This window comes from Babylonia areolata, chromosome 2, assembly GCF_041734735.1.
Source record: "Babylonia areolata isolate BAREFJ2019XMU chromosome 2, ASM4173473v1, whole genome shotgun sequence".
Taxonomy (NCBI): Eukaryota; Metazoa; Mollusca; class Gastropoda; order Neogastropoda; family Buccinidae; genus Babylonia; species Babylonia areolata.
Window position 1 is genome coordinate 5,282,252 of NC_134877.1, and position 20,000 is coordinate 5,302,251.

General features: G+C 46.1%; 1 protein-coding gene across 1 annotated transcript in view; it reads left to right on the plus strand.

The window, feature by feature from the left end:
* LOC143296783 (calcitonin gene-related peptide type 1 receptor-like) overlaps positions 1-20,000 on the plus strand; it is a 332,271-nt gene that overhangs the window by 229,718 nt on the left and 82,553 nt on the right. The window contains 1 exon segment of the mRNA XM_076608821.1: positions 6,012-6,128. Within this exon segment, the coding sequence (XP_076464936.1) occupies positions 6,012-6,128 (117 nt within the window).

A 20,000-nucleotide genomic window follows, 5' to 3' on the forward strand; every position in this document is an offset into this window, starting at 1 on the left:
ACACACACACAAACACACACACACACACACTAACAATACCAACAATATCGTTAAAAACAACAATAAAGACTTCAATAAGAACTCGCACCGAGAAACAGACAAGCAGGTAATAGGATTTTTAACCAGTTTTCATAATAGACACATTAGGATTACAGAATATGCAAATAACACGAAAAAAAAGAAATGAAAGAAAAAAAAAAAAGAAAGAAGGAAAAAAGGAGAAATGAAGAAGGGGGTCAAAACGGAATCAACAACACAGTCTCTTTCTTTCTCTTGTGTCGTTCATCTGCTGAATCAAACAGGATGTTTTAGTCCTTATTTTTTTTTCTTTCTTAGGCTTTGCTACAGACCATTTTCTCTCTCTGGAACCAGCACGTTAGTGGAGAAAATGGTGACGGTTGTTTTGGATTCAAACTCCGAAAGAGCATCCACACAAGGCGAGGAAGAAATAGCAGAATAATGTGTTCATAAACTCCGGCCTCTTATGCTGCTTCAGAGAGAAAGTCGTGCACGCGAAGAAGGTTTTTGCTCGTTATTTACACATAAAGTCAGCTCTCTGTCTCTCATTCTCTCTCTCTCTCTCTCTCTTTCACACACACACACACACACACACACACACACACACACACACACACACACACACACACACACACACACATATTCTCTCTGTCTGTTTGTCTGTCTGTCTGTCTCTCTCTTCCACACACACACACACACACACACACACACACACACACACACACACACACATTCTCTCTGTCTGTCTGTCTGCCTTTCTCTTTCATTCCATTTTTGGCTTTGCCTTTTGTCGCTTTTATGGGTGATTTTCTTTCTTTTATTTATCCCTTGACCTACATCCTGCATTTTCCCCCATTCCATTCATATCTTAAGTTAAAAGCAGCATAGCATTGCATCTTACAAAACTACAAAAACTTGAAAACTATTTTTTTTAATATAAAAATTAATGCACATTTATAGGGCAGTTTCATATTCCTGTAGAACCAGTAATGTTCTGTAAACAAAGAACCCGTGGCTTTGAGAAATAAGAAGAAAAATATAGCACTTTTCGAAGTCGGATCATTAAAAAAAAAGTTTCAAGCTCGAATGTTCTGCGTTATGTTGATTTTGATTTTTTTTTTTCGTGGTATATTAACTGAGTAACATACTCGTTGAGCAAGGATAAAGAACAGGTGATAACGTCTTCAGTCCATGAAGTCAGACAAATCAAGAAATGGAGTGATGGCCCAGAGGTAACGCGTCCGCCTAGGAAGCGAGAGAATCTGAGCGCGCTGGTTTGAATCACGGCTCAGCCGCCGATATTTTCTCCTCCTCCACTAGACTTTGAGTGGTGGTCTGGACGCTGGTCATTCGGATGAGACGATAAACCGAGGTCCCGTGTGCAGCATGCACTTAGCGCACTTAAAAGAACCCACGGCAACAAAAGGATTGTTCCTGGCAATATTCTGTGGAAAAATCCACTTCGATAGGAAAAACAAAATAAAACTGCACGCAGGAAAAAATACAAAAAATGGGTGGCGCTGTAGTGTAGCGACGCGCTCTCCCTGGGAAGAGCAGCCCGAATTTCACACAGAGAAATCTGTTTTGATAAAAATAAATAGAAATACAAATACAAATAAATGCATGAATTAGCAACCAAAACAAATCATGAACGATAAACAGTAGAATAGGACGTTTGAAAGAAAGACGAGACGCAGTGATGAAAAAACGATGCTTGCTCCAGAAGAAAAGAAGAAATCTGTGATCCACGTGGATAGTCAGGTGGGAACTTGAAGATACTTTCAGATCCTGTCGCTGTTCTTAGAGCCATATAGCTCCATATTGTGGTGGTGGTGGTGTTGGTGATGGTGGTGGTGGTGGGGACTGGGGGGACGGAGGGTGGGTGGATGGGGGGGGATGGAAGGAGGGAGGGGTAGACATATTCATGGACAGTTCCCTGGTGAAGGAAATATCTTTTTAGCCTGGTCCGGACTCGCGTTTCGGAGTTTTGGCCCGACGACGACAATGATCAATTGTGTCCAGTTTAAGGTTAGAAAAAAAAAGTACCCCGTGTCTGCCATAAACGTATCACGTACGTGTATAGTGACGTCACTGATGACGTCATCAGAACGAGGGAAATAGCTCTGGAAGGCTGAAAATTCACACAGCTTATCAAGAGTTGTATATCTCCAGACTTTTTTTTTCTCAGTTTTAGGCTTATTGTTCTGGATGATGTTTCATTACCCAGAAACACCGCTTTGTGCTGTTTTCCCTCCTGGCACTGAAGGGGTTTTTAAAGCCCCCGTTGCCTGTTACGGCCATAGGGGGCAGTGAATTCCGGCGGTTCACTGTGTCAAGGGTTTGGCGTGAGAAGCCGGAGCCCAATCCTCTCCTTCCGCCGTTCTGACCATCCCCGAACCGAAGTTCGGTGGAGTGATGACCTAGAGGTAACGCGTCCGTCCGCATAGGAAGCGAGAGAATCTGAGCGCGCTGATTCGAATCACGGCTCAGCCGCCGATATTTCCTACCCCTCCACTAGATCTTGAGTGGTGGTCTGGACGCTAGTCATTCGGATGAAACGATAAACCGAGGTCCCGTGTGCAGCATGCACTTAGCGCACGTAAAAGAACGTTCCTGGCAAAATTCTGTAGAAAAATCCACTTCCATAGAAAAACAAATAAAACTGCACGCTGGAAAAAATACAAAAAAATGGGTGGCGCCCTCAGTGTAGCGACGCAGTCTCCCTGGGGTAGAGCAGCCCGAATTTCGCATAGAGAAATCTATTGTGACAAAAAGAGAGCTACAAATACTAGGCAGGCCTCCCCATTCACACCTAGATGGGGTTGGAGGAAATCGGAGTAAAGTGCCTTTCCCAAGGACACGACACCATGCCGAAACCGGGATTCGAACTCCGAACACCGGATCAGGAGCCAGTTGCATCGCTTGGTTCTAACTTTTTGACAGTTTCACGTGACTAAATGCCTACGTTGACCGAACTACGCCATTGGTCAGTTCCATACTACACACAGTTAGTAGCGGGTTACGACCACACTAGGCTCTTCCGTCCGAGCAATGCAACTGGCTCCGGAAGTCCAGCGCTTAAACAGAACTGGCCACGTTGTGTGTAGGAAAACCCAACAAACGTAAAGAATTAATATGTCTGCCAATGTTGAGTTTTGTTAATTGTATCTCTGCTCGAATTTCTGACACGACGAGAAGAGATGATTGTTTGTGTTGATTTTGTTAATTGTTTCTAGGATAGGGTTTCAAACACGAAGAAATAAGATGGTTGTCAGTGTTAATTCTGTTTTTGTGTTTCTGCTTGAATTTCACAGTTTTTGGTTCGTTGCGAAGGATCTAATCCCTCGCCTTCAAGTGTGTGTGTGTGTGTGTGTGTGTGTGTGTGTGTGTGTGTGTTGTTTTTATTATTATTTTTATTGTTTGTTTTTTTGGGGGAGAGAATGTAAAGGTTTTGATTAGTATAATTCTTTGTATATCTTATAATGTCATCATACAATGCACGTCCACACAGTTGACAGGCTGTCTGTTTGCGACGTTTATTCCATCTTGGTAACACGAAGATGCAAGTGTGTTGCTTAATCAAGATTTACAGCTAGCGATATTTTCCAAGTAGTGGAACCGTCGGCGACGCCAAGGAAGTGTGCAATTGATATCGAGACAGCACACACGCATTCACGCGTACACAAGCGCGCGCACTCGCGCGCTCATACGCATACAAGCGCGCATATACACGCGTGTGCGCATACACACATACAAACACACGCACAGACACACATACACAAAAACACAGAGCGCGAGAGCACGCGCGGGCACAGACACACAGACACACACACACACTACACACACACACACATGCGCGCGCATGCACCCCCCCCCTCCCCTACACACATACGGAGTTGACAGTTCAAGGGTTTAGAGATTGCCAGGTCGAATCTGGTAGTGGGCAGATTTCTATCGGTTTCATTACTGCGGGCTGTTCGCTTCGGAGCCATTCAGAATTCGGGGAATATATTTTCTTCTTTTTTTTTTTCCCTTGGGGGCGGGTGGGGAGGGTGCGAGGGGGTGGGTGTGTGTGAAATATCTTACGACCTCAAGTTTGGCGAGGCAGCTCAAGAGGAGGAAAACACACGCCTTCTTTCACAGCGTGCTCAGCCCCCGCGGGCATTGGGGAGGACACCCGGCAGACACAACCCCAAGGCTCTACCGGCCTGTGCTTGAAGGTGGGCAGAGAGCTGGTGTGGCTGTTCTTCGGGCTTCACCCAGCTCTCAACGCCTTGCCCAGGGGGCAGCTTGTTTGGCGGAACATTGGACAGAAATGGCTAGGGAGGGCATGAGAGTTTGATTATGGGGATGTATGTGTCGGCAGACATTCCTCTCTCTCTCTCTCTCTCTCTCTCTCTCTCTCTCTCTCTTCCCCCCCCCCCGCCCCCCCGCCCCCCGGCTCCCTGTCCCATCCTCGCTTTGTCTGGCAGTGCGGCAGTTTTCCCACTGAGGCCGCCGACAGCAGCTTCAAGACTGCCTGGTGTCCAACTTGCAGGAGTTGGCTACTCAGGAGGCATGGACACATGACTATCGCTGATAATAATTATGGATACTTATAAAGAGCCTGTCCTCGGTCGGAGACCAAGCTCACAGCGCTTCACAAACACAAAGTCGTTTGCACAACAGCCTGCCCACCTGAGTTGTAGTCGACTGACAGCTGCCATTTGGCCGCTCATCATTCGTTTCCTGTGTCATTCAATCATATTTCAGGCACGCACACATACACACTCAGACAGACGTGTAACGTTTTACTTGTATGATCCTTTTGCTGATTTACCCCGCCACGTAAGCAGTCATACTCCGTTTTCGGGGGTGTGCATGCTGGGTATGTTCTTGTTTCCATATCCAACCGAATTCTGACATGGGTTACATGATCTTTAACGTGCATATTTGATCTGCGGGCGTATACACACGAAGGTGGTTCAGGCACGAGCAGGTCTGCACATCTGTTGACCTGGGAGATCGGAAAAATCCAGGCGTCGTTACCGAGATTCGAGCTTGAGGTGCTTTAACCACCGGCTATTACTCCCGTACACAGACAGTTGCATATAGCTTTAAAAGAGGAGAGGAGCTTCACACACATCCATAAATAACAGCGGAACAACAAGCTGATCATTTCAGACGCGTTCGAAGGCACGGCAATCAGTTGATTGACGCCGTTAACTCACTCAGTACAGCCAGTCCTCTCTTCTCCTCTACACAGACCCCTCGGATGTCCAGTGGGTGTCTCTATGACCCAACCTTTAGCTTCCGTCGTCAGAATTGTGGTATTCTTTGTCAACGTTCACCTCTTCAGTGTAAGAGCCTTCCGCTTGTAATATTTTGATGGTTGTAATTGGGGTGAAACGCTGTTAACGTCGTCTCTTTCAACGTTCGTATGGAGAGAGTTACAATCACAAGTCAGTGGTTGGTCTGATATTATGTATTGTATGTCATAACCCTGCATTTGACAGCAGTGTTCACTGGGACCGTCCATGGATGACGACAGCGGTTGTGTTGGTGCAGGCATAGATGATTATGAGGACGACTGCTATGATCATGTCGATGACGACGATGGTGACGACACGACGACGGATATGACGATGAAAATGACGACGAAGACGACGGTTGCAGAGAGAGAGAGAGAGAGAGAGAGAGAGAGAGAGAGAGAGAGAGAGAGGGGGGGGGGGGGTGGATGGAGCGCACCTTCCAGCATTTTTTGACAGCTGTGTGTATGAATGATGACGGATGAAGACGACGAGGATGACGATACTGACGACGTCGACGACGACGACGATGTTGATGACAACGATAAAGATGATAATGAATGTTCGTGATGACGACGAGGTCGATCGTGGTGATGTTGTTGATGACGACGACGTTGATGATGTTGGTGACGACGACGACGATGATGTTGGTGATGATGATGATGATGATGATGATGATGATGACGATGACGACGGCGGTTGCAGGCAGGGTGTACTGCCCGGCAGTGTTCGACACCTGGCTGTGCTGGGACTACACGCCGGCGGGGGAGACAGCGTACGGGAGGTGCCCCCACTACTTCATGCCGGGCTTCAACAAGGACGGTGTGTGTGCTGTGCTGGTCCTGGAGCCCGTGTTGTGTTGTGTTGTGTTGTGTTGTGTTGTGTTGTGTTGTGTTGTGTTGTGTTGTGTTGTGTTGTGCTGTGTTGTGTTGTGTTGTGTTGTGTTGTGTTGTGTTGGACTGTATTGGACTGGTGTTGTGTTGTGTTGTGTTGTGTTGTGTTGGACTGTATTGGACTGTGTTGTGTTGTGTTGTGTTGTGTTGGACTGTATTGTGCTGTGTTGTGTTGTGTTGTGTTGTGTTGTGCTGTGTTGTGTTGTGTTGTGCTGTGCTGTGCTGTGCTGTGTTGGATTGTGTTGTGTTGTGCTGTGCTGTGCTGTGCTGTGCTGTGTTGTGTTGTGTTGTGCTGTGTTGTGTTGTGCTGTGTTGTGCTGTGCTGTGTTGTGTTGTGTTGGGTTGGGTTGGGTTGTGTTGTGTTGTGTTGTGCTGTGCTGTGTTGTGTTGTGTTGTGTTGGGTTGGGTTGTGTTGTGTTGTGTTGTGCTGTGTTGTGTTGTGTTGTGTTGTGTTGGATTGTGTTGTGTTGTGTTGTGTTGTGTTGTGTTGTGTTGTGCGGTGTTGTGCTGTGTTGTGTTGGATTGTGTTGTGCTGTGTTGTGTTGTGTTGGATTGTGTTGTGTTGGATTGTGTTGTGCTGTGTTGTGTTGTGTTGTGTTGTGCTGTGTTGTGTTGTGTTGTGTTGTATTGGACTGTGTTGTGTTGGACTGTATTGGATTGTGTTGTGTTGTGTTGTGTTGTGTTGTGTTGTATTGGACTGTGTTGTGTTGGACTGTATTGGACTGTGTTGTGTTGTGTTGTATTGGACTGTATTGGACTGTGTTGTGTTGTGTTGTGTTGTACTGGACTGTATTGGACTGTGTTGTGTTGTGTTGTATTGGACTGTGTTGTGTTGGACTGTGTTGTGTTATGTGTTGTGTTGTGTTGTATTGGACTGTATTGGACTGTGTTGTGTTGTGTTGTATTGGACTGTATTGGACTGTGTTGTGTTGTGTTGTATTGGACTGTGTTGTGTTGTGTTGTACTGGACTGTGTTGTGTTGTGTTGTACTGGACTGTATTGGACTGTGTTGTGTTGTATTGGACTGTATTAGACTGTGTTGTGTTGTATTGGACTGTATTGGACTGTGTTGTGTTGTGTTGTATTGGACTGTGTTGTGTTGTATTGGACTGTATTGTGTTGTGTTGTATTGGATTGTGTTGTATTGTGTTGTGTTGTATTGGATTGTTTTGTGTTGAATTGTATTGTATTGTGTTGTATTGTGTTGTGTTGTATTGGATTGTGTTGTGTTGTGTTGTATTGTGTTGTGCTGTATTGTATTGTGTTGTATTGTATTGCATTGTGTTGTATTGGATTGTGTTGTGTTGTATTGTGTTGCGTTGTGTTGTATTGTATTGTGTTGTATTGTATTGCATTGTGTTGTATTGGATTGTGTTATGTTGTATTGTGTTGTATTGGATTGGATTGTGTTGTGTTGTGTTGTATTGGGTTGGATTGTGTTGTGTTGTATTGTGTTGTGTTGTAATTTTGGTTGTATTTTTGATTTGTACTATTTATGATTGTATACTATGACGTGTGTGTGCGTGCGCGTGTGTTTGTGTTGCGGATGTGTGTGTGTGTGTGTGTGTGTGTGTGTGTGTGTGTGTGTGTGCGGGGGTGGGGGTGGGGTGGGGTGGAATGGATGAATAATTTTCAGTGATGTTTGCTATCGTGTGTTCAATTTTTCCTTTTTGATATTTACGTATGTGTTCCATTTGTAAACACCAAGGGCTTATAATCAAGATTGAGCGTACATGATCATGATACTAATAGTGATAATAATGATAACAATAATATTGTATTGTATTGTTTTATTCTTTTTTGTCACGACAAATTTCTCTGCGTAAAATTCGGGCTGCTCTCTCTCCAGGGAGAGCGCGTCGCTACACTGAGAATGCCACCGTTTTTTTTTGTTTTTTTTTTCTGTCTGTAGATTTTTAAATTAGTTTTTCCTATCGAAGTGGACTTTTCTACAGAATTTTGCCAAGGACAACCTTTTTGTTGCCGTGGGTTCTTTTACGTGCGCTAAGTGCATGCTGCACACGGGACACGTCTCATCCGAATGACTAGCGTCGAGGCCACCACTTAAGGTCTGGTGGAGGGGAAGAAAATACTGGCGACTGTGCCATGATTCGAACTAGTGCGCTCAGATTCTCTCGCTTCCTAGGCGGACGTGTTACCTCTAGGCCATCACTCCTGACGAGGCAATCTTTGCAGCGCTAAGTTTGCTTAGGGTTAAGAATGTTCCTAAGTATATGGAGTTTTTTTTTTTCTTTCCTGTGGAGTTAGGAACATTTATAAACGATAAGCAAACTTAGCTCTGCTCAGTTCGCTCATGCAATCCACCCCTGAACTGTACTGTACCGTGTTGTGCTGTGTCATGCTGTGTTGTGCGGTGTCATGTTCTGTTGTGCGGTGTCATGCTGTGTTGTGTGTGTCGTGCTGTGTTGTACGGTGTCGTGCTGTGTTGTGCTGTGTCATGCTGTGTTGTGCGGTGTCATGCTGTGTTGTGTGTGTCATGCTGTGTTGTGCTGTGTTGTACGGTGTCATGCTGTATTGTGCTGTGTCATGCTGTGTCGTGCTGTGTTGTACGGTGTCATGCTGTGTTGTGCTATGTCGTGCTGTGTTGTGCTGTGTCATGCTGTGTTGTGCTGTGTCATGCTGTGTTGTGCGGTGTTATGCTGTGTTATGCTGTATCATGCTGTGTTGTGCGGTGTTATGCTGTGTAGTGCTGTGGTATGCTGTATCATGCTGTGTTTTGTTGTGCTATACTGTGTCATGCTGTGTTGTGCGGTGTCATGCTGTGTTGTGCTGTGTCATGCTATGTTATGCTGTGTTGTACTGTGTTATTCTGTATTATGCGGTTTTTGAGCTGTGTCATGCTGTGTTGTGCGGTGTTATGCTGTGTCGTGCTGTGTTGTGCTGTGTCATGCTGTGTTGTGCGGTGTCATGCTGTGTTGTGCTGTGTCATGCTGTGTTGTGCGGTGCTATGCTGTGTTGTGCTGTGTTGTGCTGTGTCATGCTGTGTTGTGCTGTGTCATGCTGTGTTGTGCTGTGTCGTGCTATCTTATGCTGTGTTGTACTGTGTTATTCTGTATTGTGCGGTTTTTGAGCTGTGTCATGCTGTGTTGTGCTGTGTTATGCTGTGTTGTGCTGTGCTATGCTGTGCCATGCTGTGTTGTGCTGTGTCATGCTATGTTATGCTGTGTTGTACTGTGCTATTCTGTATTGTGCGGTTTTTGAGCTGTGTCATGCTGTGTTATTCTGTGTTGTGTTATGTCATGCTGTGTCGTGCTGTATTGTGCTGTATCATGCTGTGTTGTGTGTTATGCTGTGTCGTGCTGTGTTATGCTGTGTCATGCTGTGTTGTACTGTGTTATTCTGTATTGTGCGGTTTTTGAGCTGTGTCGTGCTGTGTTGTGCGGTCTTGTGCTGTGTTGTGTTATGTCATGCTGTGCTATGCTGTGTAATGCTGTGTTGTGCTGTGTTATGCTGTACTGTACTGTCCTGTCTCGTATTTTGCTGTGCTGTGCTGTGCTGTGCTGTACTGAACTGTACTATGCTGTGCTGTGCTGTGCTGTACTGTTCTGTGTTGAGCTATACTGTACTTTTCTGTATTGTACTGTACTTTGTTGCACTCTACTGTATTGCACTGTGCAGTGTTGCACTATGCTGTACTGTACCATACTGTGCTGTGCAGTGATGCACTATAATGCATTATACCGTGGTTTACTGTTCTGTACTGTACTGTACTGTACTGTACTGTACTGTACTGTACTGTACTGTGTTGCATTGCGTTCTGCTGTGATCTATTTATTGTGCTGCGTTTGGTTGCATTGCATTGCATTGCATTGCATTGCATTGTATTGTATTGTATTGTATTGTATCGTATGGCATTGTATGTTGTATTGCGTTGCATTTTTTTATATCGTTGCATTTAGTTGCAGTCAGACTACTATACATAGTCTGGTGGAGGAATAGTGGGGGTGGAATGGGGGCGCGCGCGCGCGTGTATGTGTGTGTGTGCGTGCGTGTGTGTGTGTGTGTGTGTCTGTGTGTCTGTGTGTGTGCCTGTGTGTGTGTGTCTGTGTGTGTGTCTGTGTGCAGTGCGTGCATGTGTGAGTATGCACAAGTTTTTATATTGATATGCACTTGTATGTATCCTAATTTCTACTGTACCTGTGTTTGTGTGTGATTTTCGATTTATGTTCATATCTTGTTATGTACTAACACCCCCCCACCCCCCATCCCCCAATATTTCTAGTGACCCCGGCACCCTTGGTGATAAAGACATATTCTATTCTATTCCATTCTAAAACTCCCTGTCCTTCCTGGAATCGAACGCGGTACCCCACTTGCCTGTCGGTCGCTGTACCACTTGGCCACAGCTATTGTTATAATTACACTGTCTTGAATGTCTGTATTTATCTTTTAAACACGAATGGCCTAAACCAGTTTCCCCCCGCCCCCCCCCCCCCCCTTTTTTTTCTAGCTTTGTCTAAGGCAAAGAAAAAGATTTATTTCAGGCTCAAGCAAATTATTTTATTAGATTTTGCAAAATGTGATTGAAAGTGTTGTTACTTGTGTTTCCATTCCATGGTTTATTCTTGTTGCTGTTTTATGATATTTTTGTTTAGCTCTGTAATGATTTGTGTTGAGTTGTTGTTGTTGTTTTGTTTTTTTCTTCTGGAAATGATTATGTTAGGTTCGACGTTGAAATCCTCCCATAATCAACTTGGAGTGACACGGCGATAATTAAAACTCTTACTTGTGTGTCTGAAGGATTATCGTGAAGTACTCCTCGGTTGTCGGTTGTCAGTCTGCCGGAATGTCCGTGTGTATTGTCTGCCCTTCAGCCTGTATGATTGTTTTGTCTGTTAAGACTGTTCACATTCTTTCTCCGTCCGTCTCCAAGTCTTCCTTTATGCCCCCTCCCCCCCCCCCCCCCCCCCCCCCCCGCCATCCCTTCGACATTTAAATGACTAATTGTGCGCTCCTGAGTGCCGTTAAGAAGTTCCTGAATTGCGAACGAGAGACGGAGATAGACAGACAGAAATAAAGGCGAGAGGGAAAAAAATAGGTTGAGGAGAGAGAGAGAGAGAGAGAGAGAGAGAGAGAGAGAGGAATAAAGGCGAGAGGAAAAAAATAGGGCGAGAATAAAGAGAGAGAGAGAGAGGGAGATAGACAGATAGGAATAAAGGCGAGAGGAAAAAAATAGGGTGAGAATAGAGAGAAAGAGAGATGGATAGATAGATAGAGAGAGAGAGGAATAAAGGCGAGAGGAAAAAAAAAGGGTGAGAATAGAGAGAAAGAGAGAGAGAGAGAGAGAGAGAGAGAGAGAGAGAGAGAGAGAGAGAGAGAGAGGGGTTGACGAGGAGAACAAGAAAAAAAAAGGGGGGGGGGGAAAGTAACGGGTAGAAAACGAATTAACAGAACAAGGAAGCAAAAAGGAAAGAAAGAAAGAAAGAAAGAAAGAAAAAGAATGAATGAAAGACAGGAAGAACGAACCTAAGAAAGATGTAAAAAGGAACTCATCAGCCATTTTAACAAGGGAATGGGCCAGGCTATCACTACTCTAAGGATGAAGTTTCAGCGGAGAATTCCCAGCTGCTTTGCGTGAAACTTCCTCGTGGGTACGGGGGACTGTGTGGGTGGCCGGGGCAGTGTGATTCCTTTTGTGGTGTGTCTACTTTCTTTCTTTCTTTCTTTCCAGTCTTTTTCTTGTGTTGCAACATTTTTTTGTGTGTGTGCTTGCTCCTCCTCCTCCTCTTCTTCTATTCTCCCCCCCCCCCCGACCCCCTGCTCCCCCTCCCACTCCTCCTCCTCCATCCTCCTCTTCTTCTATTCTCCCCCCCCCCACCCCCGACCCCCTGCTCCCCCTCCCACTCCTCCCCCTCCTCTTCTTCTATTCTCCCCCCCCCACCCCCTGCTCCCCCTCCCACTCCTCCCCCTCCTCCTCTTCTTCTTCTTCTATTCTCCCCCCCACCCCCTGCTCCCCCTCCCACTCCCCCTCCTCCTCTTCTTCTTCTTCTATTCTCCCCCCCCCCCCCGACCCCCTGCTCCTCCTCCCATTCCTTCTCCTCCATCTTCTTCTGTTCTCTCCCCCCCCCCGACCCCCTGCTCCCCCTCCCACTCCTCCTCCATCTTCTCAAGTTCGTTTTCGTTTCTCTTCCCCGCCTTCCCCTGTGTAAATAGCTGTGTTTAATGTGCTCTCAGCTCTTAAATGCCGTTTACGGTTGACTAGGCTCGTAAACCACATAAATTGATTTTTTATTCTCTTCGCTTCACTTATCTTTAGGTCTCTTCTGCTTCCGCATCTCCGTCTGTTCCGTTTTCCTCCTCTTCCTTTTTTTTTTTTTTTATTTCCCTTGTCGACATCTCTCCTTCTCCTTTCTCATTTTCGTAAGATATGGATAATCTCCACCTACACATTTTTTTTCTTTTTTGTCCATCGTCTTCTGCACACAAATACCAAGAGAAGAAAAGTCGTGCTTAACACGTCATTCGGATGAAAAGAAAAACGAAATAATTATGTCAGATGGACTTCATTTTTTTTTTTTTACTTTGTAGATTTAATTTTTGTCGTTTAAACTGGAATGTAAGACCTTCACTGCAGTTTTTGTACCTTGACAATCTTTTTTTTTGCCCTCCTAAACTATGCGTTCTGTGTCCTCCACCATCTGGTAGCCAGTCTTCTTCGTTTACCTAGAGGGTTCGTGCCCAGTTTTACTGTTTCAGCTCTATGTCTTGTGGCTGGTCTTCTTCTTCTTCTGCGTTCACTCGTATGCACACGAGTGGGCTTTTACGTGTATGACCGTTTTTACCCCGCCATGTAGGCAGCCATACTCCGTTTTCGGGGGTGTGCATGCTGGGTATGTTCTTGTTTCCATAACCCACCGAACGCTGACATGGATTACAGGATCTTTAACGTGCGTATTTGATCTTCTGCTTGCATATACACACGAAGGGGGTTCAGGCACTAGCAGGTCTGCACATTTGTTGACCTGGGAGATCGTAAAAATCTCCACCCTTTACCCACCAGGCGCCGTCACCGTGATTCGAACCCGGGACCCTCAGATTGACAGTCCAACGCTTTAACCACTCGGCTATTGCGCCCGTCATGGCTGGTCTATATCTGTCCTTTTATATATATGTAGAAGATGTCATTAAAAAAAAGTAGAATTGTTAAAAAGAAGAAGAAAAGAACATGACGGTGACAGCGGGCCTCCTTGGTTTACCCCTGTGATGAAAAGCTGGGGCAGGTCAGTGTTGTGGGCCTCAAGGCCAAGTTCATGTTCATGCAGTTCTGTGACCGCGACAAGGTCTGCTGGGATGCTTGTTCGTCAAAACATTTTCGTCACGACAGTTCAGTCAGTGTACCAAATGCTTTCTTGAAGTCAGTGCATTGCCTGCCATTCTGAAGTAGTTTTTATCACTCGTGCGATGGTGATTTAACAATGTCGCAAATGTCCAAGCTGAGAAACATTCGTGTTTTCTTTGTCACTGGAACAGCTGCTGCGGATTTATCTGTCCACGGTGTGTCTGTGGAAATCTAACTGGATGTTGATAGAAGCAAAATGCCTCTTTAAGTCCTATAGCTCCCTAATATTGCATCTGCTGGCAGTTTTATGATAAAGCCCTTGCCCCGTTCCCGTAGAACTTTATCTTTCTTGCTGCACTTTTTGGGATCAGATCACTTTGCGTGCGTTGGAAATAGCGTAGTCTGGGCCCAGGACAATTTGGTTCTTCTCGTCTTGAGCACCTTGGCAGTGGTGGGTCCATCGTGAATGTGCAAGTCTATTTTTATATCAAGAGGGTTTCAGGAGGTGTTGTATTCAACATTTCGTGAAAGTGTTTACCCCTTCCATGTTTTTTGAGAGTGGGTTGCTGAGTCCTGGCACGTCGTTTTTTCTTTCTTGTTGAATTGGTGATCGGAAATTGTGGTATGCCGTTAATTAAACTGGACAATAAGTATAAAAGCATCTTCCACATCGTTAAAGTTAAGAGCTGCCGATAAAGCGATTGTTCATATGATACCGCTTTATAGGGAACCACATTTTCACTGTACTACACAAAATTCCAATTCTAAAATATCTAATCTCAGTATCGTCTTACGTATGCTGATAATATTTTATGAAAGATGTACTTTACGTTCTTAAACTATTCAGCATTGCTGTGGTTTTATTAATCTTGCTATGTCTTGCACATAGTATTACTAAAAGATATACACCACATTCTCACTGTTTACATTCCCATGTTAATTTTTGTTGATATTTATGTTATCTTATGCCTATTATTACCAACACGATGTACACCACTAACAGCTTCAGAAGAACATTGGTAACCAACGTGTTTTATTTTCGTTTATGTATCCACGTGGCTTTTACGTGTGTGATCGCTATTACCCCTACCATGCTGGCAGCTTTACTCCATTTGGGGGAGGATAGGTACAGGTTCTGTATCTCGGCATTCCCATCATCAAACACTGACACGCATTACGGAATCTGTAGCGTGCGTATTCCTCATGTGCGTACGCATGAAGGCTGTTCAGACGCTAGCAGGTCCACACATAAGCTGACTTTGGAGACTGAAGAAAATCGCTACCCTTAAACTACCAGGGGCTTGCGGAACGTGAACGCTGGGCTTCACAAGGCAGCGAGACAGTGGTCCAACCGGTCTAACCATTCGGCCACCGTGCCCGCTGTATTTAATGTTGTGTGTGTGGTTCTCTCTCACTGCGGATTTCTTCCGTCAGGTTTGTGACCAGTCTTGTTCATGCTGCAGCTCAGCAGGTTTCTCGAGGCTGTCGACCAGCCTTTAATGCCTGTTGGAGTGCTCAATGGCCGTCATTTAAATCTCTTGTCAATCCTTTGTGGAGGTTTCCTCCTCCTGTAATTCCTCCTACGCCTAATCCTGGCCATCTTGTCCTTCAGTCGTTTCTTCTTCTTCTGCTGCTTCTTCCTTCCTTCCTTCCTTCCTGCCTCGTCATCGTTGACATATCTTTTTCACCTTCTTCTTTCCTTCCTTCCTTCCTGCCTCGTCATCGTTGACATATCTTTTTCACCTTCTTCTTTCCTTCCTTCCTTCCTTCCTGCCTCGTCATCGTTGACATATCTTTTTCACCTTCTTCTTTCCTTCCTTCCTTCCTTCCTTCCTTCCTTCCTCATCATCGTTGACATATCTTTTTCACCTTCTTCTTTCCTTCCTTCTTTCCTTCCTTCCTTCCTTCCTGCCTCGTCATCGTTGACATATCTTTTTCACCTTCTTCTTTCCTTCCTTCCTTCCTTCCTTCTTCGTCATCGTTAACGTATCTTTTTTCATCTCCTGCTCCCCATACGTTTTTTTTTATGTCACTGTTCTTGTCCTCCCCACCACCCCCTCCCCCTTGTCGCTCTGTCGTTCTCTTCCTCTTTAATTTCATCACCCGATGCCTCACCCTCTTCCTCTTTAATTTCATCACCCGATGCCTCATCCTCTTCCTCTTTAATTCCATCACCCGATGCCTCATCCTCTTCCCCTTTAATTCCATCACCCGATGCCTCATCCTCTTCCTCTTTAATTTCATCACTCGATGCCTCATCCTCTTCCTCTTTAATTTCATCACTCGATGCCTCATCCTCTTCCTCTTTAATTTCATCACTCGATGCCTCATCCTCTTCCTCTGTAATTTCATCACTCGATGCCTCATCCTCTTCCTCTTTAATTTCATCACCCGATGCCTCATCCTCTTCCTCTTTAATTTCATCACTCGATGCCTCATCCTCTTCCTCTTTAATTTCATCACCCGATGCCTCATCCTCTTCCTCTTTAATTTCATCACTCGATGCCTCATCCTCTTCCCCTTTAATTCCATCACCCGATGCCTCATCCTCTTCCCCTTTAATTCCATCACCCGATGTCTCATCCTCTTCCTCAATATTTTCATCACCCGATGTCTCATTCTCTTTAATTTCCTCACCCGATGCCTCATCCTCTTCCTCTTTAACTTCATCACTCGATGCATCATCCTCTTCAGTTTCCTCACCCGATGCCTCATCCTCTTCCTCTTTAATTCCACCACCCGATGCCTCATCCTCATCCTCTTTAATTCCACCACCCGATGTCTCATCCTCTTCTTCTTTAATTCCACCACCCGATGCCTCATCATCTTCCTCTTTAATTCCACCACCCGATGCCTCATCCTCTTCCTCTTCCTCTTTAGTTTCATCACCCGATGCCTCATCCTCTTCCTCTTTAATTTCATCACTCGATGCCTCATCCTCTTCCTCTTTAATTTCATCACCCGATGCCTCATCCTCTTCCTCTTTAATTTCATCACTCGATGCCTCATCCTCTTCCCCTTTAATTCCATCACCCGATGCCTCATCCTCTTCCCCTTTAATTCCATCACCCGATGTCTCATCCTCTTCCTCAATATTTTCATCACCCGATGTCTCATTCTCTTTAATTTCCTCACCCGATGCCTCATCCTCTTCCTCTTTAACTTCATCACTCGATGCATCATCCTCTTCAGTTTCCTCACCCGATGCCTCATCCTCTTCCTCTTTAATTCCACCACCCGATGCCTCATCCTCATCCTCTTTAATTCCACCACCCGATGTCTCATCCTCTTCCTCTTTAATTCCACCACCCGATGCCTCATCCTCTTCCTCTTTAATTCCACCACCCGATGCCTCATCCTCTTCCTCTTCCTCTTTAGTTTCATCACCCGATGCCTCATCCTCTTCCTCTTTAATTCCATCACTCGATGCCTCATCCTCTTCCTCTTTAATTTCATCACCCGATGCCTCATCCTCTTCCTCTTTAATTTCATCACTCGATGCCTCATCCTCTTCCCTTTAATTCCATCACCCGATGCCTCATCCTCTTCCCCTTTAATTCCATCACCCGATGTCTCATCCTCTTCCTCAATATTTTCGTCACCCGATGTCTCATTCTCTTTAATTTCCTCACCCGATGCCTCATCCTCTTCCTCTTTAACTTCATCACTCGATGCATCATCCTCTTCAGTTTCCTCACCCGATGCCTCATCCTCTTCCTCTTTAATTCCACCACCCGATGCCTCATCCTCATCCTCTTTAATTCCACCACCCGATGTCTCATCCTCTTCCTCTTTAATTCCACCACCCGATGCCTCATCCTCTTCCTCTTTAATTCCACCACCCGATGCCTCATCCTCTTCCTCTTCCTCTTTAGTTTCATCACCCGATGCCTCATCCTCTTCCTCTTTAATTCCATCACTCGATGCCTCATCCTCTTCCTCATTATTTTCATCACCCGATGTCTCATTCTCTTTAATCTAATCACCCGATGCCTCATCCTCTTCCTCTTTAATTTCATCACCCGATGTCTCATCCTCTTCCTCTTTAATTTCATCACCCGATGCCTCATCCTCTTTAATTTCTTCACCCGATGCCTCATCCTCTTTAATTTCATCACCCGATGCCTCATCCTCTTTAATTCCACCACCCGATGCCTCATCCTCTTCAATTTCATCACCCGATGCCTCATCCTCTTCCTCTTCAATTTCATCACCCGATGCCTCATCCTCTTCCCCGTTAATTTCATCACCCGATGCCTCATCCTCTTTCCTAACCCCAGCCCTCCCCCGCTTCCCTCGGAACCAAATCTTGTCCACAAAGCTTTGCTGTTATGCTGTGGATGGTTGTGTTGTTGTCTTGGCGGAATGAGCTCTGAGATTTGCAGGCATGCTCCCTCCTGGCAGTGAAAGGGGTTATCGGCCTTGGGATTTCATGGGCAGGGGTTCGAGGAGGGTGTGAAGGGGAGGGGAGGTGTGGGTGTGGTTGTGGGTTTAGAGGAGAGGAGGAAGGGGACGGGATGAAGGGGGTGGGGATGGGGGGGGGGGCCGAGGGTGTGTGTGTGTGTGTGTGTGTTTCTTTTCTGTGTGTTCTTTGCTAGACTACTTTTTCGTGTCGCTCGACTCCGATCAGTATTTCTCTTTGATGTCTTCGGCCTTTTAATTCCTGGTTGCCCTCCACTGGGTGTTGAGAGAACACCGACAGTTGCACAGGCACGTAGATGTACACACACACACACACACACACACACACACACACACACACACACACAATCTTGCCTTTCTTTATGAATGTCAGAAGTTGAAGACTGCGGTTTCCTTTCTTTTCTTATATGTTTTTAGATTTTAGACAGCTACTTTGGTATTTCAATCGCGCAGTGTGATTGGTACTTTCCTGTTCTTTTTTTGTTTTGTTTTGTTTTGTTTCTTATCTAAAACAGAAGCAGGATGCAGTATATTAATATCTAAAAGACATAAGTGGAGTGATGGCCTAGAGGTAACGCGTCCACCTAGGAAGCGAGAAAATCTGAGCGGGCTGGTTCGAATCACGCCGCCGATATTTTCTCCCCCTCCACTAGACCTTGAGTGGTGGTCTGGACGCTAGTCATTCGGATGAGACGATAAACCGAGGTCCCGTGTGCAGCATGCACTTAGCGCACGTAAAAGAACCCACGGCAACAAGAGGGTTGTTCCTGGCAAAATTTTATAGAAAAATCCACTTCGATAGGGAAAACAAATGAAACTGCACGCAGGAAAAAAATACAAAAAATGGGTGGCGCTGTAGTGTAGCGACGCGCTCTCCCTGTGGAGAGCAGCCCGAATTTCACACAGAGAAATCTGCTGTGATAAAAAGAAATACAAATACAAATAAGATACCCCTGATTGGACAGCAGCGCTGGTTGCGGGACACGTGGGGGGAGCACCCGTTGTGGGGACGATCAGCGGGGTCAGTGGATGTGGGTACAATCACACGGCGCCCGTGGACACAGGCCTAGCGGGATGGGGTCAGTTCATGTCGTCACGGAGGGAGGTAGAGTGAGTTTCTTGCTGGCTTTAGGGCTGGGTTGGGGTTTCCTTGTGTGGACAGGAAAGTGGGAAAGGGGCGGTATTAACTCATTCCGTGATGCAAAGCAAATAGGGGTTGTGTCTTTTTTTTGTCTTCTTTTTTTTTTTAAGGCGAAACAAATGTTTTGGTTTCTTGTGGGATTGAAAAGAATTACAGTGGTAAAGGGAACGAACAGGTTGTGAGAGAACGAGAGACAGACGACTGGTAATTGATGTTTCGATCTTCTTCTTGGATACGGATATGGTATCGTTTGGAACAGAAGGAAGACCGATAGCGGTCAGCAAACTTTACCCTGGAGGAGAGTCGGACGACAGAGGCGATTAGTTGTGTTCTACAATGTATCCATACAAGGAAGGGGAACTAAGCGGGGATGGGGGTTGGGCGCAGGGGGGTTAGGGAGGGAATTGTTTTACACCCTGCAACCGGCGATTTTCCCTCCTCCCGGATCAATGCCTTGTCCAGAGATGGCTAGTTCCCGTGTGACTGACTGACTCCTCGCCCAGTCAGCTGACTGAACTAAGTGGCCAGCCCTGTGGGAGTCCTCTGGTAATGACCATGTCCCCTCTCACCCCCCCCCCCCCCTCTCCCCATCACTGTTCCCCACCCGCATGTCTGGACATTGGTGACTGTCCATCCGAGGGCCATTCACTTTCCCTCGGATGACCCCTCGGTCCATGTGCGTGAAGGGACCGGGAGGGGGGTGGGGGGGGTGGAGGAGGGAGGGGGTGAAATTGGTCCCGCAGATTGGGAGGCTTGTCCTCGGGGAGTTTGCTCGCCGTCTTGTTCTGCCGGACGCTTTCGGTGGTGCAGATTTTATGGTCTGTGTAGGCAGGGTGAGACTTGGGGAAGGGGGGGGGGGGGGGGGGGGGGGGGGGGGGGGGGGGGGGGGGGGGGGTAAGGGAGGTACAGAGGGGAGGAGGGGGGATGGTGACATACAG